Genomic DNA, 23,561 nt, shown 5'->3' on the forward strand with positions numbered 1-23,561 from the left:
AAACAGCGATCACAGCGAAGAGAAATTTAAGTGCCAGAAAGCGTTACTTAATTTTTTCCTTTTCTAAAAGAAAGATTTACTTAGGAATTCTTAAGTAGTTTTAGCAACAGTATGCAAAAACTCAAAATACAATTGAAAATGCTAACTATTAAATGCTAAGATTTAATAAAAATTCTTTTATATAGTAAAGTCTTACAAAGCAATGAAAAAGATTTAAAGTACTAAAATATTTCCAATTAATTTCCTTACTATAATTCATCTCAAAGTAGTTTTCTTCATTACATAATTCTGAAAGCAACAGAGTATCAAGAAAGGGGGTTGCTGACAACATACCAATCCCTAGGATGTACCAACTCAGTAACCTTTCCGTTTATTAAAAATGCTGGCAACTCAGATCACCTCAACTTCAGAGGAAGGAGGCTTGCACATCTCAAACCTGCCAACTAGGAGAAAACTGGTAACCTGTTTGGATCTCAGGAAATTTAGTTAGGCCCACTTGTAAAAGTTAAATAATGACTAAAAGCTAGAAGGTGGGAATCCTCTTAGTCACCAAAGAGAGAGGAAAAGGAAAGCTGGTTGGAAAGAGTTAGCACTCCTTACCTCTTCGTAGCATTTTGACTTCTGAAATTCTATATTCACAGTTTAGGATATCCTTATCCATTTTAGACACCAAATTGTTAAATGCTATAAATTCTTACAGATCCATCAATAGTTGTGCTGTTGTAACATCCCAAATTAGCTGAACAGTAAAAAGTCTGTTTTTTTAACTTTCAACCTATCTGTGACTTTATATTGATAGTGTGACTCTTAAGGCAGCATATAGTTGGACCTTGGATTCCTAACAAATCTGTCAATCTCTGTCTTTTAATTGGAATCTTAGTACACTTACATTTACTGAAGTTACTGATATGGGTGAATTTAGGTCTACTGTTTGCCATTCATTTTCTCTTTGTTCCATCGGTATCTTTGTTTCTGGTTTCTCTTTTCCTGGTTTCTTTTGGGTTAATTAAATATCTTTTACTATTTTATTTTAATTCCTCTATGGCCTTTTTTCCTTCTTTTTTTGGTGAGGAAGATTGGCCCTAAGCTAACATCTGCTGCCAACCCTCCTCTTTTTGCTTGAGGAGGATTGTCGCTGACCTAACATCTGTGCCATCCTCCTCCACTCTCTACGTGGAACGCTGCCACAGCATGGCTTGATAAGCAGTGCATACGTCTGTGCCTAGGATCCAAACGTGTGAACCCAGGCCACCAAAGTGGAGCGCATGAACTTAACCACTAAGCCACGGGACCAGTCCCTCTATGGCCTTTAAGAAAAAAATTTTCATTGTTTAATAAGTTTAGATTTACAGAAAAGTTACAAAAATAGTACAGAGAGTTACCATATAACCTTCACCTAGCTTCCCCTAATGTTAGCATAACTATAGTACAATTAACAAAACAAAAAAATTAACATTGGTACAATGCTATCAGCTAAAATACGGACTTTATTCAGATTCCTCCAGTTTTTCTACTAACGTCCTTTGCTGTTCTATGATCCAATCCAGGGTGCCATGTTGCATTTTACTATCATGTTTCCCTAGTCTCCTCTAAACTGTGAAAAATTCCTCAGTCTTTCCCTGTCTTTCATGACCTTGACAATTTAAAAAAAGTTTCAGCTTTATTTAGGTACAATTGATAAATATGACAAATAAAATTATAAGATATTTGAAGTGTACACCGTGGTGATTTGATATACTTAGACATTGTGAAAGGATGCCCCCATCTACTTAATTATGGCCTTGACACTTATGAAGAGTATTGGTCACTTATTTTGTACAATGTCCCTCAATTTGAGTTTATGTGACATTTTCTCACAATTGAATTGAGGTTATGCATTTTTTGGCCAGACTGAGGTGCAGGACTAACCTACTTCGTTCATCTGTTTTTTACTGATGATCACTTTGATATATACATTATAAAATGATGAAATGCTAATCTACTACAAGGCTTAAGTATTTACAAAATTACTTATTTGAAGGTCTGATTTTATCCGTATAATTCATCCCCAGTGAAACTCTAGGCTTTCATTTGTTAGGCTGCTAGATAAATGTTTCCTAGCCTAGGTGGTGTGGTGGGAAGAGAATCAAGTTTTATTTTAACTTTCAGAGAAAACGAAATTTAGATTAAAGTATCTAAATGACAAAAAGCGACTGCATTTTTTGGGGTTATCTTTATCTGTATGCTAAAAAAAGCTATGTTAAATTTCATCAATCTATTTAATACAAGGCTACTTTGAGATTAGTAGGAAAATTAATGAGAAAATTCTACATATATCTAATTAATTTGTGGCTCAGCTACCCTAACTAAAACACAGATAAGGTCAGGAAGAAAAGGAATTAGTATTTTATTTTAACGTCCTTCAAGGCTAGAACTCTATTTAATTTCTTAGAAATTCTCCTAGAGCACTTAATAAGAGTTCCTGAATATAATATTTTTTAATGTTTTTAGTTTTTAAATGGATTCTTCCAGAGAGCTTCATTGGAGTACCTCCAGCGCAGTGTGATCACCTCTCTCTACTGCAAATCTCTTCTCAGAATGTGTGATAGTCACTGTGTTATCTGGACTTCCTCTCTAACTCTTCTCATCTCTAGGCTCTGCTTCCCCAAGAGGTTTACAACTGCTCGAGGGTCAAAAACCATGTCTTATCTTCTTCACACGAGTGCCTAACACAGCACTATCTGCACACAGAAGCATTCAAAATTTCCTGACAATATGAAGAGCCAAGGCTTTATTATATGTACATGAGAAAATCTGGGTGGAAAAGGCATATTTTTCCCCCCTCAAATTAATGAAATATGGAATTCCAGAAACTTGGAGGTAAGAAGCAAAATAAAAGATTATAATATTTTTTATCTTTGTAGCTGTGGTAAATTTGAGTTATTTTTCCAACAATGGTGGCTTTTTGGACAGCAAATGTTCTTTCCTTAAGACCAGTGATAATTTTCAAAGGTACTATAAAATTTCCCATAATCTTCAAAGTCAAATGTCACATCTTAGCACATAAATCTTTTACATAATACTGAATAACAAATAAAACGGCTGGAAATTTATGACAAGAGAATATGTACTGAATCAAACTTATAACCTTTGTTCATAACAAAACATGCTCATGTTTCACCTATACGCCACAGCATATTTGAAAAAATCAATTTTTCTTGTAACAAACCTCAAAGAATCATCATTTTGAAAGATGATGCAAAAGTGTTTTAAAAGTTTACCAATTTCCTGTTATTTCTAATTTGAATTTTACCACTCAATGTATATCCTTAAAGCTAGCAAAAAAAATTTACTATATTATCCCAGATTGATGCTCTAGAATCAACACACACACTCAAAGACATACTGAAAATTTACTCATACAAATAAACCATGTTCTTTTATCAGACTTATTTTTAAACGACTGGCTCATACAATCAGGGCACTGTGAAGAAAACTGAAATATTCTGCTACTTTTAATGTTTCCTTAGGGAAAAGTAGTGAGGAGGACACAAGAAATTCTAACTTTTATTGTAACAGAAACAAGACTCCAAGTAGATGGGATCTAGAGACGAGACAGAGCTCAGGACTGGCCTCCACAGGATGAATGAGCAAGTGGGAAAACCGTTTCAATACAGTAAGAGAAAGAACAATCTACTTACATTTTTATTTTTCATACTCATCCTTTTTTTTATCTCTAAGCTCTCGGGTTTTTCATACATTAACAGTAAAGAATTTGGGTGGTAACCTGGGTTGTTAAGGTGAACTCGCACTTTTGAGACAAGACTTAAGGAGAATTAACAGAAAGAAAAAAATTCAGAATTTGGCCTTCTCCAACAGCAATGAAAGTATGAGAAAAGGTTCAGTCCTTTAAACACTATGAAGTAGGCTTTTGTGATTATTTTGTTAGTGGTGATGAGAGGTTACAAAATACTTTAGTCACTGACAGAAGATTACAGATATGTAAAATTTGCTATTTGTGCTGTAACCAAAGTGCTGTCTCCATGGTAGTCTGCAGGAATATGGACACAGCTCTGCCCTGCAGACCCGGAGCTTCTTTCTACACTGACATGTAAGAATCTCGAGCATGAATTTTACAGTGAAATAAGGACAGATGTGACTCTACAGAAGAGAAAAATGAGATATTTAAAATTTCTAGCGTATGACATCTGGCACACAATAGACAACTATTACCATATAGTTGTTAGATTTAATTGCCAATTTATTCAGAAGCCATAACTTTCCTCAGTTATGCAGACTTTTAATCAACTAGATACAAAAGATATTTTAATTTGGTATAAGCTAAACCATACAGTTTCCTTGCTTGTGATGTGTGTGTGTGTCTATGTTTGGAGAGAGATAAAAGAGAGCAAAGAGTAGGAGAGAGAAAAGACTTGGATATCACTAACAATAAAAAAAAAAAAAAAAAAGCCAAAGCTTATTGTTTTGACATTACGTTATACAAACAATTACTTCCAACCATGTAACTCATGTTTTCCAAGCTACATTCTGTGAATTACTTGATCAATACTGAGTTTTTCTGCTCTAGAGATGTTTTACAAGGGAAGAGGAAAAATCAATTTGCAGTTTGATTCACTAGATTCAGTAGGGCTTGCCAAAAAACCAAGGGCTTGCCAAGAAATAAAAGCAAACATAGATGAATAAGTGCTTTTAGGAAAAAAACTTTACAGAAATCTACAAATTCTAATCCACCTGTACTTATATACTCACCAGAATAGCTGATCCCACTGCCTGCAGTAAATGGAACAACAGAAGTATTTTTAACTTTACCACACAATTTGAATTTTACTCAAGATCAGACATAACAAAACATGGCAATCCTGGCTATTACACAGATATTTTAAACTACTGCAAAGTATCCAAATGCTGAATAAGGAAATATAAGGAGATTGTTTCAAATTAAAAAACTGATATGGTTACCAATATGGAGATAGCTAAGAGGTACTTACACAAAGGAAATTAAAGTTGTTTTAAATTTCAGGAAAAGAATCAGCATTAAAATATTAACAAAACTGCTCTTTTGATATAATGACGAGATTTTTTGTAAGTTCAATTTTCTTTGATAATTAAAAAACTATTAAAAGGACTAATTCAGACAGTACATGATAATTTGTACATTTATAGGAAATCATGTTAGTGTCATGCCAGCGAACATACATATTAAGTAAAATAAAATTAAGATAGTTCAGAAATTCACAGCACTTTTAAATTCTAAAATAATAAGCAAATGTTTAAAATCAGAAAATTTTATAAATTCTAACCCTCCTGAATTAGTGTGTCAAATTTAGGAACTATTCTAACCTTTATCAACAACTTACTTGGTTTACAGAACATATTAAACGTATTAATTGGTCTTACCATCTTTTCCATCTATGGATTTTGACACTTCAATATCAAAAGTTTCCTGCATCTGCTGACCTCTAAAACAGCTGAGATGTTCTTGCTCAATTAAATTACTTTCTTCTTCTTCCAGAGGCTGCCAAGTACCATCAATAAACCACTGTCCACGCATTACTGGTATTTTATCGGCCTCTGAAAAGAGAAATCACAGAATTACACATTTTAAGATCCACCTCCCAGAAAGAGACATAGTAACGACAATTTTATATTTTGCTACTGCTGTGGCAAAAACAGACTTTCACGACCCAACAGAATCGTTTAAAATTTTCAATTTCAGACTTCAAGCCATAGTAGCTAATTTTTCACAGTATATAACTTTACTTGTATTAAATGTTACATGTCAGAATCACTTTGGCATTAGAGGCAGATGAGCACACGTGTATGTGAGTGTATCTGAGAACGCCCTACATCTCTTTTGCTTATTCACCTAACCACCTGGCCCGCCCATGTGCAGTGGTGTCTCTAACTCCGCCTTACTACTTATACAACAGGGAATGATCTTATTTTATTTCTCCTTCTCTCTCCACTCACTCAGTTTTAGTTTTGTTCTTTCTACTTTGTCAGAACAAGTAACAATTATATCCATGTCTCCACCACTGTTTTAGTCTTGGAGCTACAACTAAATTATAACTATTTCCTAGTTTCTTTCATGTTCAAAGCTGTTTATCTATAGCCCTCACACTGGAAGGACAGGTTGGCTAGCTTGAATTTTGTTTCCCTGAGTTTTTAAAAATGCTGCCTTATTGTAGCCTTCCTTTGTATTGTTCTTGAGAAGCGTGACATGAGCCTAAGTTTTTTAATTAGTAATGTGATTCCCTCCCCACCAGGAGTTCCAGAAAAAAAATTGTCATTAAAATCTAATGTTTACTAGTCTTTAAAATTGAATAGTTCATGACTCAGAGTTCATTGTTCTGGATCAGTTTGTCCAAGGTGGGCCCTTTAATATGGAGATTTCAGTTATTTTCTTATTTCGGAAAGTTCCCTTGGATTATGGTTAATAATTAGTTCTGTTCCATTGATTTCTGTTTCTTCTTCAGGGTCTCCAATATAAGTATGTTCAGTCTTCCTTTGCCTGTATTCCATTTCAACCACTTTCTCTCTGAAGGTTTTTACTTCCTTCTGCATCTCGTTTTCATTATTTTGGTCATTTTGCTTCTTTACATCAATGTCCCTATTAGGATGTCCACAAGTTTATTTGAGGACATTTTATTCAGTTGGAGTATTACAATACAGTTTCTCTTTGTTTTGTGTTTGCTTTTGGGGGGAGAATTTTTATTAGCGGAAATGTACTGAATCACATTTTCTGTATTCCTCTTAAAGCAGCCTTGTACGGTATCTTATTTAATTCTATTCCCAAGCATTTTATGGATAGAGGTCTTAGTTCAAGAGTGTCTGCTTCTTCATATTAGTAAAAGCAGCTCCTTAAATGGATAATGTTATAGTGGTGGTGGTGGTGGTGGGGATGAGTGGTGGTGGGTGGAGATTGGACTGGTGTGCCTTGTTTCTCTTTCTTTTCTCGAGGACTCCTAATTTTCTTTCTTCCTTCTTCCCTCTCATTGCCGTGGCTCCCAAGGACACCTTTCTTTCTCTCTTCTCTCCCAGGAGCAATGTTTCTCTGATGCTGCTACTTCCCATCCCTCTAACTTTCACATGCCTTCCCTCTAGCTAGTGCTATGAAATACTAAGTCCTAGGCCTGTGTTTGTATTTTGCCAGTTGCGTGGGGACGTTTTCTTTCTGAGGGTGACTTTGTGCTTCATTTTAACCTATGATCGCCCCTTTTTTCATGGTCTCTTAAGCCTCTCCTTGCCCTCTTCTCCAGACTCAGAGGTTTGTAGCAGCAACAGGAGCTCTTGTAACTTGCTCTTTCTTCACATGCAAATAACTTAACATTTGTAGCGCTGTCTCTCTTGTAGTAATGGTGAAGGTGTGAGTTATGTACGGTATATATGTGTGTATGCGGTCCTTTTTGGTCTTATGGCTTTTGGGGAGGACATGTGGAGATTTAGATTTGGACAGTTGCCATTATCCTCCAGACCCAAAAGCTCATCTCATTTAATCTTAACAGTAAGCTTAAAAGACAGCTATAATTATCCCAGTTTTACAAATGAGTAAGCTGAGTCTTAGTGAACTAAGTAACTTGCCTAAAGGCACATAGCTAAGTAATGTGAGAAGCAAGATTCCAACCAGAATTTGACTTCAAAGTTCATTCAAGCTCTTTCTAATACACAATGCAACCTATGTTCTCAAATAGGAAAAGTCTCTTTTTAACTCTCTCCCCAAGAAACACAGGCCATTTAGTGGTATTGCTAATTTTAAAATAAATAATCTGGGAAACTTTATATTGCCAGTCTATTATGAGACTTAGAAACCAGAGCCAACCATGTCTGCCCATAAAAATCATGGAAATAAAAAGCAGAGTTAGAACGAGTAAAGCAAGTTTATAGCACACATCTGCACTCCCAAATCTTTTCCTCTCTTGAGCCTAATAAATCTAAATATGTATTCTTTGGATAGATGTTTTGGAAGCTTTATCTAAGCTTTACTTATTTTTATTTTTTACTATTTTTTAAATTATAGTTGTCATCCAATGTTACTTTGCTTTACCTAAGCCCTAAATTCCACCAGTAATGCTGTCAAGTACTGCAGTGTTCTGGTTCAGGCCTCTGTCTTGAACTCTAGATCCAAATATTCAACTGCCAACTAAACATCTCTTAGTAGCTAGATCAACAGTTACTAGAATCACAAAAAGTCATGGAACACACTAAGTTTCTGGAAAAAACAAAACAAAACAGAACACAAATCTGTCACTCTACCTGTATTCCCTATCATAGTGAATGGTGTGCTGACAGTATTCAGCTGGTAACCCAAGAGAAAAATCTGGGAGTCAGCCATGATACCTCCTCCTCACTTGCTTCTTACAACTGTAACTGAACACATGCTAAGTACTGTTTATTGTTTCTCCTAAATCACCCTCAAATTCATCCCTGACTCATCAGGTCTGCAGTCAATGCCTTAGTTCACACTCTTATCACTTCTTGTTTTATTTCAAAAACATCCTATCTAAACGTAGTATCCCTAGCTTTAACTCTATGACACTCTGACCACCACTACCAAATGCCTACTCACAAGCATATGTGTATGTGTAAGCTGATGGACAAACATACACACACACGGATTCCCCTAACTTACTCTCTCCTCTTTAAAAACTCAATCCATCTTTCATAGAGTTGCCAGAAAACCTTTCTAAAATGCCACAAATCATGTTTCAATCCAGTGCAATACTGAAATTCTTTTATGGCTCCTGTCTTCCAGATAAACTCTGAGCTTCTTAGGATGGCTTACAAACTCTTTATGATCTTTCCTTGGACTACCTGATGTTACTCTAGGTATTTATTCATCTAATACCTGAATATCCACCATGAAACAGGTAGTAGGGTAGGGTCTGGGGTTACATAAGATAATGCTGATGGTCCCTGTGCTTTCCATGTCAATGAGGACAGTTCCCTGAAGGTGTGGCACTGACTCTTACTTCTGTATCCTGCATGTGCTGCACCTTCTATTTAGGATGCTCTTCCCCTTTCGCTTTACTTAGCCTTTATACTTAAGTCCTTCGTCATCTTCTCTCCTCTGTGATGCCCTTGAATTAATTCTGTGCACATCTATCAGTGTTTATCTTACTGTATTTTAACTGGTTAGTCTTCCTCACTTCTATGGGATCCTTGGATATAGGCACTATGTGCTCATGTGTCTCTAGAATCTACAAGATAGGAGTACCTGGCATAAAGTATGATTTCAACAAAGGTATGCTGAATGTTGCTGAACAAGCATTCATGCAGCATTACCCCCTGGCTGGCAAGTTTGGGATACGAGCACTTTAGTGTTCAGTTCACCTATTCAGCACATGTTCAATTCAGCACATTAGTGTTCCTAACTGGACCTTCCTCAGCTTGAGTGGTACTTGCCAGTCTGTGTAGTTGGTTTATGCTGCAGGGTCTGTCAGCCATTAACATTCTATTTTCTCAAAACTATCTGATTCAGAGGAAAGAGTCTGCCTATGTTCTAAGAATAAAAGAACAGGGGATATTTTGGGGCAAACATTTTGTGAAAGGATGACACACATACAGAAAAGTACACAAATCATAAGCACACAGCTCTATGGCTTTTTACATGTTAATGACACTCAACTCAAGAAAGAGAACATTATCAGCACTTCAGAAGCCCCCTTCTTGCATCTCCCTTCCAGGTGTTACTCCTCACCCCTCACCAGGTGTGAATATAATTCTAACCTCTAGCACCACAGACTAGCTTTGCTTTTTAATAACTTATACAACAGAATCATGTAACACGCACTCTTTTATTTGCCTTCTTTGGCTCAGTATTATGTTTGTAAGAGTCAGTTACAAAGATGGGATCATTTAAAGTACTTGCCGGATGTTAGCAGGTGAGCATCAGAGAGCTGTGAGTTATGTTCTTGGCCTAGCTACTTCTACCATTAAAACAATTCTAAATAATATAGCGACATCAGCCAACAAATCCCTAATTGTATGCTGTAATAGATATTAAATCATCAAGTCAGTAATGAATCTCCAGAGACCAAGCTCCAAGGCTGGAGAACCACTCTAAATGTGCTTTCCGTCACATAAATGAAGAACTCTCCCCAGCTTGAGCTCTGACATCCCACAATAAGCCATCATCCCTTGTGGCTCTCCTCACTCCACCCGGCCTCCAATACCCTAGACTAGTCTGCTTCTCATGTGGACACCTCTTCACTCAACTTGGGCTCTGACACCACATGCCAGGCTGTCCCTATTTTATGGGAGGAGGAAAAGAGAGAAGGGCTGGTGTAGTGGTTCTCAGCTCAGAACGATTTTGCCCCCCAGGGGACATGTGGCAATGTCTGAAGACAATTTTGATTGTCACAACTGGGGAGTGGTAGTGCTGCTACTGGCATCTAGGCCAGGGATGACGCTAAACATCCTGTAATGCTCAGAACGGCTCCTCCAGTCCCACCCTTCCCGCCCAGCAACAACGAATTATCTGGCCCTAAATGTCAACAGTGCGCAGGTTGAGAAACTCTGGGCTAGCACCATCTTTTAAAACCAAACACTGCTATCTTTGTAGAGAGCAATTCTAGACATATACTCTATAGAAACTCCTGCAAAAATGTCTAAAAATGTAGTACAAAGATGTTTACCTCAGCATCGTTACAACAGAAAACAAAAGAATAAAAACCAACAAAATGATCTAAATTTCTATCAATAGAGGACTGGATATATAAATGTTGCCTGGCACATAGTAGGTATTAAAAACATTCATTAAATAAATTAAAATATGGATGAATAGATAATACACTGATAGTGAAATAATGTTCAGAATAAGTAGGTCTGTACTTACATGGAATAATGTCTAGAATAAAAATGAAAAGATTGAATCATAGCACTACATGTATACATATTCGTGCATGTGCATATATATGTATAAATAGTATAGTTCTGTTTTTGTAAAATACATATATTGGTTTATGTACTGAAAGTAAGTGGAGAAAAATACATTACGATGTTATTAACAGATACCTCTGGGAGGTGAGAACATAAGGAACGTTCTATTTCCACATTACAAATATCTATAATGTTTGGCATGTTTACAATACATGTTTTAGTCTTACATTCATTGTGATGTGAAGCTTATGTATCAACTTTACTGGGCCACAGGGTATGGAGATATTTGGTCAAACACTCTGGGTGTTTCTGTGAGGGTGTTTTTTTGGATGAGATTAACATTTAAATCAGGAGACTGAGTAAAGCAGATTGCTCTCCATCCTCCAGAATGTGGGTGGGCCTCATTCATTCAGTTGAAGGTCTGAATAGAACAAAAGGTTGACCCACCCTCGAATAAGAGGGAATGCTGTCTGACAGCCTTCAGACTGGAACATTAAGTTCTTCCTGTCTGATGACCTTTGAACAGACACTGGCTCTCTCTACTTCTAACAAAGGCCTGCTGGCCTTGGAACTTGACCTGGGACTTCACCTCTGCAGATTTTGGACTTGCCAGCCTCCAGAATTGCATGAGCCAATTCCTTATAATCTCTTTTATTCTCTGGAGAATGCTAATGCATTCAGAAAAAATAAAGATCACATATTTTGGAAGAAACTGCAAGATGCCCATCCTCTATCTATCCTCCTCCCATTCCTCATAACAGAATACAAATTTATTGAGGGCAGCAATATGCTCAATTAAAAGACTACTGACTTTGGGTAGGGGATACAGCAGGGTCACTGGTGGTAAAGCTCTAATCTTTCCCCCTCATCTCTGCCACGTGTCTCCAGCTCCTGCAGCTCTCTTACAAAGGAAAGAAAGCAGAGTAACAGAAGGAGGCTCTGTCCCTGGTTTCAGTGGAGCTGCCACATAGCCCTGAACTCTAGACATCTACACTTCTTTTAGGTGGAGAAAAATACACCCTTTTGTGTTTAAACCACTGCTATTTGGGCTTTCTATCATATGTAGCAGAATCTCAGGCTAACTGATATGATCTTACACAGGTATCTACTTACGATGTCACTTCACTTTGTAGTTATAGAATGGTGAGATCTGGACCCACCTGTCACACAACAGACTGCAGACAGGAACCCAAGACAGACTTTCACAGGGCTGTGGTATGTGCAGAGAGGCAATCTTGACCTTCCTCAGACTCAGCTATGCCCCTAGTGCTTTACTCACTTGGGGTCCAAGGCATGCCTATAATTCACTGCACTAGAAACTTACAGAACAATCTGACCACCCAGGACTTAAAGTAGGAAGTCACAGAGTAAGGGCCAAGAGGAATGGTGGGGTACTGGTATTCAGGGGAAGAAGAAATAAGCAAGGATTAGATATAAGAAAAGCAGAAGACACGAGAAAAGGAGAAGGAGCTAGGAGATAAGGAGGATGGAAAAGAAAGAGGTGGAAGATTAAGCAAAATACTTCATCATTCATTCTTAAGGTTTGTCGTAAACTTACTATCTGGGAATTCTGAACGTACTTTTCACAGAATGAATACCATAAATGGTGGCTAGGGTCCCAGATCAGCCCCACAGAGGCCTATTTGCATCATTCTGTGCCTAACGTATTGTGCAACTATTTCTAACCACCGTGTATAATGGAGGAGGAAGGTTCTCTGTCCAGGGCACTTCCCTCTTTGGGCTCTGGCAGGGTGTGCAGTGTATTTCTCAGCAGTGCCACCTTCCCATGGGCAGCTTCCCCCAGCACACGACCTTGGACTACTTCTCCCACCCGCTTTCAGGCAGCCGAGGTGTGTTCCCAGGCCAGGCACCTGCCTGTGGAAGGTTCCTCAGCACTCCAGGGGGCAGGTTTCCAGAAGTTCCACAGGGCAGCACCTCAGTGACCACTGCCACACTCTTCAACAAGGTCAGACTCTCAGCCCTGCGAGGAAACGACATCCTCCTTGAGTGCTCTGTCTCAGTCCTGGGGGTGGTGGCTGCTACCTGTATCTGCTATTTCTGTATTCTTCGTAGAGTTCTTTTTGCCCTGAACTTCATTTCTTTGTTAATAATTTTTTATGTTACTCTTTCTCTGTTGAAATTGCTGTGCAGTTTCTGTCTCCTGATTGGACTCTTAACTGATATAACAAGATTTTCACAGAAGGGGAAATCCAAATAGTCAGTAAACCTAGACCATGAAATACACTCAGATTCACTGGTAATCAGAGAAAGAGATGAAATTTGAAACACTTCTATTTCTAGATACATACTCTAGAGAAAATCTGGCACATTTACAGAAGGAGACATATTTAAAAATTTTTACTACAGTACTCTTTATAATAGCAAAAAAATGGTAAACAACCTAAGTGTCCAAAGACGACGACAAACTGTAGTACATGCATACAATGGACTACTACTACACACAGTGGAAAGATAGCTGGAGCTACACGTGTCAGCAGACACATCTCGAAAACCTAACATGAACCAGAAAGCCAACTGCAGAAGGAGAGAAACAGGGCAGCACTACTTATATCAAGTTAAAAAAGAAAAAAAAGGGGGCCACCCCACAGCCAAGTGTTCACACGCTCTGCTTTGGCGGCCCGGGATCTCACCGGTTCGGATCCAGGGTGCAGACATGGTACTGCTCATCGGGCCGTGTTGAGGCAGGGTCCCACATAGCAAAACCAGAGGGACCCACAACTAGAATATATAACTATGTACTGTGGGGCTATGGGGAGAAGAAGGACGAAAAAAAAAAAATGGCAACTGATGTTAGCTCAGGTGTCAATCTTTAAAAAAAAAAAAAAAGCCAGTGTGAATCATAACCTAATAATCTAAACAATGCATGGGAATAAACAGCAAGTTTAGGAGAGTGGTTACTTTTGGATTGAAGAAAGGGGAATGAGTGGAGTCAAAGAAGAGATTTTGATTATATTTGTAATGTTTAATTTCTTAAGCTAAGTGAGGGAAAGTACTGATTATTGGTTATGTCATCTAGACTTCTGTACATACTTGAGATATTTCATAATAAAATCAATTAAAAACAATAAACCTGACAGTTTTCACAAGCTGGCTCATAAAATAAAAACAGAATACGTATAAAAATAATAATGTTTAATTGGCAAATGGAATGAAAGGCAGTAAATTAGGAACTAGTTATCAAAATATTACTTTCCATCTGAATACCTGAACACCTGCTCATTCACTAGACAGGAACTATAATCTGGAGGAATGATGTACAACAAAAGTAATTAATCATGTATTCTGATCTTCATTTAGCTTGGTTACAATGTTATAATTGCAAAATTGGGTCAGTAGTTAGCAATCACACAAAATTCTATCTTACAAAATATATAGACCTCAAAATATACCTGGGATCACATTTCAAAGTAATAATTACACTAAGAATACTAAATTACATTGAGGCAAGAGTTGCTGTCAATAATATCTACCATTTACCAAGTTTAAATCAATTTCACAGAGGTGAGAAACTCTGGACAATACAATTATACTGTAAGTACTGTTTGCTTCTTTTGATTCAAAAAACAAGGCCATAAGGGTTAAAAACCTGTACATATTTCTCAGTTCTTCATCAGTCTAACTGTAAAGTTGAATAAGTGGTTTATTGTCCTGGTATCAGTTTGCTAGGGCTGCCATAACAAAATACCACATTCTGGGTGGTTTTAAACAAGAGAAACTTATTTTCCCACAGTTCTGGAGGCTGGAAGTCCAAGATTAAGGTGTCAGTGGGTTTTGTTTCTTCTGAGGCCTCTCTCCTTGGCTTGCACTTGGCAGCCTTCTCACTATGGCCTCACGTGGTCTTTTCTCTGTGTGCGCATCCCTGGTGTCCCTGTGTGTGTCCACATTTCCTCTTTACATAACACCAGTCAGAGAGGATTAGGGCCCAGCCTAATGGCCTCCTTTCAACTTGATAATCACCTCTTTAAAGGCCCTGTCTCCAAATACCATCCCATTCTGAGGTGCTGGTGGTAAGGGTTTTAACATATGAGTTTGCAGGGGGACATAATTCAGCCCGTAACAGTCCTCAAAAGTTTTTATTACGTGATCCTTTCAGGCATTCACATTACGTTGTCATCTTTTTCTCAAATTTTGATTCACAGAAGGAAGATTTTAGATGTGGGCAATGTCTTCATTTTGAAATGGAGAACAGGCTTTAAATCATAGGCCATTTTTGTCCTTAGCCTTCCAAGTTTAATATTTTGGTGGATCCAGGCAAGGCAGAATTTTACATGCTTAGGAAAAAAGTTCTCTCTCGGCTAGTCAAAAAATGTTCCATGTAATCTGTGTACGTATGAGAGAGAAACCTGTGCCCAAAATAGAACATATAACATTAAAATAGACTTTCGAATTTTTAATGTTAATTTTAGCTTAGTGGAGACAATTCAATACTGACTATGGCCATTCTATGAGATTATTAAAAATCAAGAGAATATGAATTAACATATTTGGAACTATTAGAATTAGCAGTGTCATTCAAACCTATCTATCTTATCTCCTTATCTTCTCTTTCTATATGTGTTTTCCATGGTTTTACCCTGTAATCAGACTTGGCTGATTATCAGAATCATTGGAGGAATTAAATTAAAAGATGGATTTTTCAGGTTTCTTCCTACACACTTAGTAAATCAGAGTCTCTGGAGATAGTGTCCAGAAACATGTATTTTTTTAAAAAAAATTCAGGTTATTATGGTGAAGGCAATGCTCAGAAGTGACCACTAGTTCCCAATCAGTTTAAATTACTAACCTCCAAAAATATCTTGAGCACATTCTCATACATACTTATTTATACATTATGCGTATGTATTACTGTTCTAAAATGTTTTATACATTATAAAACATACAAAAATAGAAAATTTGAAAGGATGAAATAGAAAGTAAATATAAATTCAAATATTTTCACTGTAGAATCCCCAACAGGGTGTTTGCACACATCACTTAAGAGACCACTCGCTTAAATTACGAGGATCTTTGCTTAATTGCAGCACTATTTTCTTCTGAGCTCCAGACCCATATATCCAACTGCCCACTGGATGCTTCTACCCGGGTGTGCAACAGGCATTAAATGCAATATGTCACAATAAATGATTATTTAGCTTCCCTCGGCCACCCCGAAGTGGACTTCGGTGGGAAACCTATTCTTCCTCTACAATCCCCCAAGTTGAACACATGAGAGCTAAACTAGACCACCCTTCCTCTTACTCATATTGCATTAATAGCGTGCATTCTACTTCTTTAACATCTTCCTCCATCCTTCCAATAACCATTCGAAAAGGGCTGTCCTGGACCCTCACTGATCCTCACTTGCAATACTGCAATAACTCCTTAACTAGCTCTCTGATTATGATTATCACTTTTCCAGCGTTCTATTTATCTTCTCCATGGCTGCCAGAGCGATAATCTTATATGAAAAAATCTGATGAAGCAATTTCCTCATTTTATACCTTCCAACATTTCATTCTCACAGGGTAAAATTTAAGTTTGCAGTATGAAAAGGCATTGTCCTGATTTAGTCTCTGCCTGCCTACGCAGTTGCCGTCTTCTACTCTTTTCTTCCTTATTCCCAATGCTCCCGCCAAACAGAACCCGAGTCCTCTGAGTGCATTATCCTTCTTCATGACTCCAGGCCTTTCCCATGCCATTCCCTTGGCCAGCAATGCCCTTCTTTAAGATCCCAGTCGAGCAGAAGTTTCTCTGGAAAGCTTTCTGTAAGCCTGAGGTAGAGGTGGTCACTCTTCTTTTACCTAGTAGACACTAAACGAATATTTATGGAATGAAACTAATAAAATGTGGCCTGCTGAGTTGTAAAAAAAAGAAAAAAATGTATCGAAAGAAAACAGCTCACATTCACAAAATGTGGACATAATTCACATTATGAAGATTAGGAAGATGATAAACAAATGTCAAAACTGTCAAACAGCTTCTCTTCAGGCAGGTTAACTGGCTACAGATGAAACCTGGTCATCTCAGAATTTAAGCTCTAAATTAGGTCAAAAGCAAAACAAAATCTAAAATCTTCTGTGAAAAAAGAGGAACGGGAGAAAAAGGAGAAAAGAAATATTTGTGCAGTCAAAATTCAGAATGCTAACAAGCATAAAAGCAAAAACTTGAAGACATGTAAAAACAAGCTGAAAAAACATTTAAGAAGCTCCTAAGACCAAAGTCACAAGAAACTTATTTGAGGAATATATTCAGAAAATCATCAAACAGAAGGAGTAAGTAAGTATAGCAGTGAAAGTGGACAAGTAATTCTGACCTAAGCAGGCTGCCAAATACTTCAGGATATTAGGTACTAGTGGCATACAAGCTTCCCATCTGCTCAGATGGCAAAACTGTGAAGTGGTAGATGGTACACAGCAGAAAAGGAGGTGGGTAAGGACTCAGAAGGCCTAGGCTCTAATGCCAGGCCCACCCTTACTTAACCTCTCTGAGCCTCAGTTTATCATCTGTAACCTGAGGATATTCTACCTCACTGCAAGGTTATAATAGGGATTAGTAAAATACCTTATGTGAAAGCACCTCGTAAACTACAAAATCTCATTCCAAATTATGGCATTATTCTAGTTCACACAGTATCTTTTAAAGTTTCTAAAACCACAGGCAGTGCTTAAATCTAGCTATACCAAGACTAGCCTTCTAGAATCCTCAGCCACTTGACTAAACTCCCCTTTCCCCTACAATCTCTTCCAAAATAAAATCTCATGCTATGACAACCAGAGAAGCAGGTCAGAAGACACAGAAAAAAATATAAGCTAAGACTTGCAGATGAGCTCACTGCAGATCCACTTTGACTGGCAAGTTAATCAGTTCACTGATTTACTTCCTGGTGATATCAGTAAAAGGTGGGTTTGGCGGGCTGCAGGTATTATGCTAGCAAAAAGAGGCAGCAGCAAAGAGTTCTGATGTACAAGTCCAACAATCACTTCTACCCTACAGCCCAGAAAAGCTGCAGAAGGCTTCTCGGTTTCACTCTGTGTGGCAAACAGCCATTTGATCCGTATTAGCTCACTAAAGGTTTTATCATTATCCACTCCAACATTCCTGGGTGGGAAGGCATGTAGGATATGAGAGTAGTACCTTGTGCCTACTAACTACTACAGCAAGACCACCAAGAATGAAGAAAGGAAATCAGTTTGCTAAACTGGAAGGAGAGACTTCTACTTCTAACTGTGATGGAGTAACACATAGTAGATTTACTGTCCCACCTTAAATAACTAGAAAATCAGACAAAATATATGGAACGATGATTTTCAGCTATTGCACAACATGCAGAGGAGGACAGTGACTACTGAGAGGACTCCTATAACTGTCCGAGCTTAGTGCCTAGAGTTTTCACACTGCAGCGCAGGAAGAGGTAACCCAAACAGAGCCTAGCAGTCTGCCTCTGTTGCAAAACGGCTGAGAGTTCAGGGAGGCCAAGGTAGCTGGAATCTACCAGGTGGAGCAAAATATTGGAAAGTAGAGGCCTATAGAGACAGTGCTGGAGTTCACTAGGGGTTCCCTTGAGTCTTGGGTTGAACACTTACCTAAGCACGCACGGGGAGAAAACTATCTGAGGCCACGGAAAAGGACCACTGGAAAGGAGTAGGTGGAACAATCTCCAGAGCTCATATAGGGCTGGAAGAGTTCAAGTTCCAATCAGCCAGAGTGAAGAAGACCTAATCCATGGGGCAATGAGTACTGTCCTCAGAAAGGTACTGACTGCCTCAGTAATAGGGATAAATCGTCCCCAAACTAAAAGCTGCTCCGACTCTCTAATAAAGCTCAGAAGAAAGCCTCGATAGGATCAAACTAATTTGAAGTAACTTAACTGCGTACTAGAACAAAGCCCTACAAAACAAAGAACAAAGGAATCCTACAAAATCCAGCACACAGCAGAAAATTTACAATGTCAGGCATCCAAAAAACATTAACAGGTATTCAAAGAAGCAGGAAAATGCAAGCTATAACCAGGAGAAAAGCCAATCAAAGCAACAGATCCAGGAACAACACAGATGGTAGAATGAGAAGGCAAAGACGTTAAAACAACCATTACACTCCCTAGATTCAAGAAGGTAGAGGAAAACACAAACGTGACAAGAAAGAAAATTGAAGATACAAAAAAATACCTAAACTGAACTTCTGGAGATGGAAAATACAACATCAGAAATGAAAAATACACCAAATGAGATCGACAGTAGATAAGACATTGCAGAAGAAAAGATCAGTGAACTTCTTAAAGTTTATAAAACAGCAAAAGAACATATTCAAGAACACAGCAATAGAAACCAAATGAAACAGAGAAAAAAGAACTGAGAAGAAAACATACAGAGCTGCGGGACACTATCAAGCAGACTAACATGCATGTAGTGGAATTCCGGAAAAGGGTGGGTTGAACAGAAAAAAAAAGAATTCAGAGAAATAATAGCCAATTTTCCAAATTTGATGAAAACTTATAAACCCACAGTTCCTAGAATCTCCACAAATCTTACGCAGAAGAAATATGAGGAAAACCACACCAAGACACATCCTAATCAAATAGCAGAAAATCATCAATACAGCCGGGGGTGGGGGGAGGGCTGCCAGAAAAATGAATAACATGTAGAAGAAGAAAGACAAAGCCAACAGCAAACTTCTCATCAAAAACTATACAAGTGAAAGATAATGGAGTGGCATGTTTAAAGTTCTGAAAAAAAAAGTCAACCTAGGATTCTATATCCAGAAAATATCTTTCAAAAAATGAGACAGAAATACTATTTTAGACAAAAGCCAAGAGAATTTATCACCAGGAGATCTGGAGTATGAGAAACATTAAGGATAGTTCTTCAAGCAGAAGAACTTGATAGAAATTTCCATACTAGGTGGAAATTTGAATTTACATAAAGGAATGAAGAACAATAGAAATGATAAATATTTGGCAAATACAAGACATTTTCTAACTTAAATCTCTTCTAAAAACTCTACTTAAAAATATTTTGAGGGTTATGACATATGTAGAAATAGAATGTATAAAACAACAGCAAAAAGGCTTTGGGGGTAAACGGAAGCACACTAATAAGATGCTTTCACTCTACACGAAATGACAAAATCATTTTTTTTTTAAAGATTGGCACCTGTGCTAACACCTGTTGCCAATCTTTTTGTTTTTTCTTCTCCCCAAAGCCCCCAGTACATAGTTGTAGATTCTAGTTGTGAGCACCTCTAGTTGTGCTATGTGGGGTGCAACCTCAGCACAGCGTGACGAGCGGTGCCACGTCTGCACCCAGGATCTGAACCCTGGGCCACCAAAGTGGAGCACGTGAACTTAACCAGTCAGCCACAGGGCCAGCCCACAAAATAATTTTTGAAGTTAGACTGACAAGTTAAAGATGTATGATGAAAATCATAGAACCACCATACGTACAAAAAGTATAAGTGAATTTCAGCCTTTACTTAGGATGTAGAAAGCTGAAAGATTGCTGCTCCTACCCTTGAAACAAACAAAGACACACATTTAATTTGCAAAATTATAATTTTTCTTAAATCCTATAGAGATCTGAGGTCACAGGGCAAACAACTAATATTCAAGGAAAGACAGGAACAAACAAGATGTGAGCACGTGCTTACTGAGGGTAGACACCAGATGTCATATAAGCCAGTAAAAAGATTTTAGCTAAAATCTTTAACAAACTGCTAAAGATCAAGTGTGGGCTACAGTGAGAGTACACAGTCCCTGGGGCTTCAGACACAAAGGGAAACTGCACCCCTTTGCACATTCTTCTCCAAAAATTTCACTAGGAGCTCCTGAGAGAGGGGAATGGTGAGAAACCTGGAGATGTACCCCTTCATGGTGCAGGCCTGGGGGAGAGGAACAGCAGCAGCTGTGGGAAAGGAGTGAAGCCCTGCCTAGGACCTCCCTACCTCACCTGTGGAACAAAAGACTCAAGCTGCTGCTGGAAGGGGGGCAACTGCTCTTGCATTTAGGGCACAGATGAAGGCTCATATCAGCTGGGAAAAGGCAACAGAAAAAAAAAAACTACCGTTGGTGTAGGGGTAGGACACTGTCCTGGATCTAGACCACGAGGTCTCCTACAGCTGGGGTAGGGGCAGAATCACTGAGAAGGCCCCACTCTTAAGACTCAGAGACAGTGTGCCTAAGAATGAATATGGATCAGAACAACAGAGATGTCCCTTCTCCACTCCTGTTCCCACCATCATCACCAATATAGCAAGCATTTAATCTACTACTAGGGGAGGCGACGAGCATGGAGAAAATCCCTCTGGCAAACCAAGCCCCAACTAAACACAGGGTAATGCTAGGGGAATCTGAAGCCTGTGGTGTATTGATGGTAAGCGTTGTAGTAACGAAAGCCAAACCCAGCTCAACTCCGAACTAGACTGATCAACCTCCCACACTAAAGGCCTAGAAAAAGACAAGGAGTGCCTGTGTCTAGGTATAGATACTCTCCTGTCCTACATAAGATGTCCAGTTTTCAACAAAAAATTGAGACATACAAAAAGCAAGAAGAAGAAAAAAAGAACAAATCATACTGTCAACAGACAAAACAACAAAACCAAATTAGAGATGTTCCAGATGTTGGAACTATTAGAAAATTTAAAATAACTATGATTAATATGCTAAAGGTTCTAGTGGAAAAGGTGGGCAACGTGTATAAGCAGATGGATAATTTCAGCATAGAGATGGAAACTACAAGAAAGAATAAAAAATGCTAGAAATTAAAAGCACAATAAGAGAGAGAATACCTTGGACAGGCTCATGAGCAGACTCATCACAGCTAAGGAAAGAATCAGTGAACCTGAGGTAAATCAACAGAAATTATCCAAACTGAAGCACAAGGAAAAAAGGAGTGGTGAAAAAATTAAAGAACAGAATAGAGCATCCAAGAGCTGGGGAACAATATCAAATGATCTAATATATGTGTAATTGGAATCCAAAAAGCACAGAGAACATCAACCAGGATAAAAATGAAAAAGATATCCCTAAAAGCTAATAATGGAAATAAAAGAGAATCATAAAAAAATACTCAATCTAAAAGAAGGCAGGAAAAGAGGGAAAAAAGGAACAAAGAATAAATGGGACAAAGAGAAAACAAATAGCAAGATGGTCAATTTAAACTCAATGTAGCATTAATCACATTAAATGTGAATGGCCTAAAACACCAAATAAAAGACAGAGATTGTCAGAATGGATTTTAAAATGCAACATCCAATAGATAGCTAAAGACACACAAGTTGAAAAGCAAAAGGACAGGAAAAGATATATCATGCAAATACTCATCAAAAGAAAGTTGGGAGTGGCTAAACCGTATCAAAATAGACTTCAATACAATAAACCAGAGATAAAGGGGGACATTTCAAAATGATAAAGGCATTATTTTACCAAAAGGATGTAACAATCCTAAATGTGCACATACCTAATAACAGAGCTTCAAAATACATGAAACAAAAACCAAGAGAACTAAAAGTAAATAAATCCACCAATATAGTAAGGGACTATATCTTCCTTCTCAATAAATGATAGATGAGTAGACAAAAAATTAATAAGGATACATAAGTTTTAAAATGGAAGTACAGAGCAGAAACAGGTAGGTGAAAGAAAAACCAACAAGATGAAATAAGATACCAATTTGTGAGTTGAACCCCTTGAAATGCAACTTTGGACTGGTTGAACTGGCAATCCTCTGAGTGTAGGTGAAGACAACTCAAGATGAGGCAGCTTTAAGCCATTTAGACTGGAGGAATTAATGAACTAACAATGTTATCAATGTGAGGTCTATAAAACCCCGGCAATCAGAATTATTTGGGATACCTATTAAAAATGTAGATTCTCAGGCCCGAGGCTCAGATCTCTTTAATCTAATCTCCAAGGAGGAGATCTGAGAATCCACATTTTTAAGTTTTCCCAGTGACTGTCAGGCTCAATGAAATCTTCAAAGTACTGGTCTAAGACAGGATGCCGTTCTACAGTCAAGGAGCATGCAGAGGCTCTTTACAGGCTGAAGAGTATTCCACTGTCCTCACTTCACCTGCAAAGTTCAACCTCAGAGACTTCAGGAGGAATTAAGGTCCCTGTAGGGTGATACTTCATTGTGATTCCTAGAATTCTCAGGGGGTGATTAAGCAGGTTTAAGATGAGCACACAGATGTATACAGAGAGAGCAGGATGGCAGGAAAGGGAAGGTAGGGCAATATGTGTGCATGCATGTGTTAGATGTATATACAGTCATCAAATTTAGGCTGAAGCAATTTTGGTAGAGCATAGCCTCCCACTTTTCTTTTTCACAAATAAAACAGGTCAACCACACATTTTTTAATTTCCAGAAGCTAGGCTTCTAGTTCAAGAGGCAATACACCAGCCTGACTTAAATACAATAGCTAACACTTATTGAACCAGGTACTGTGCTAAGCACTCTACATATGTGTATTTCAATGGAATCTTCATAATAACTCTGTGAAACAGAAATTATCTCCATTTACAAAGGAGAAACTGGGCCATGCAGAGGTTATAACTTGCCCAAAGTCATACAGCTATGGTAAATCAAGGATTCCAACTAAGGGAATTTGACAACAAAGATCTGTTCTCTGAACCCACTTGGCTTTTACAGCCAATGCTGGATAAGGAATGGCTGTTTCAAATCCCTGGACTA

At 38.0% G+C, this 23,561-nt stretch overlaps 1 protein-coding gene across 9 annotated transcripts in view; it reads right to left on the bottom strand.

Annotated features, from left to right (window-relative positions):
• Nucleotides 1-23,561, bottom strand: part of DDHD1 (DDHD domain containing 1) — an 85,654-nt gene that overhangs the window by 53,256 nt on the left and 8,837 nt on the right. For 5 of the 9 annotated variants that reach the window (XM_023627749.2, XM_023627752.2, XM_023627751.2 and 2 more), the window contains exons 2-3: nucleotides 5,398-5,571; nucleotides 4,750-4,770 (exon numbers count right to left, since the gene is read on the bottom strand). In XM_023627749.2, the coding sequence (XP_023483517.1) occupies nucleotides 4,750-4,770; nucleotides 5,398-5,571 (195 nt within the window). The remainder of the gene's footprint in view (nucleotides 1-4,749; nucleotides 4,771-5,397; nucleotides 5,572-23,561) is intronic. The other 4 variants (XM_023627750.2, XM_023627753.2, XM_070249471.1 and 1 more) reach the window with 1 other exon arrangement.

The sequence above is a fragment of the Equus caballus genome, chromosome 24, assembly GCF_041296265.1.
Source record: "Equus caballus isolate H_3958 breed thoroughbred chromosome 24, TB-T2T, whole genome shotgun sequence".
NCBI lineage: Eukaryota > Metazoa > Chordata > Mammalia > Perissodactyla > Equidae > Equus > Equus caballus.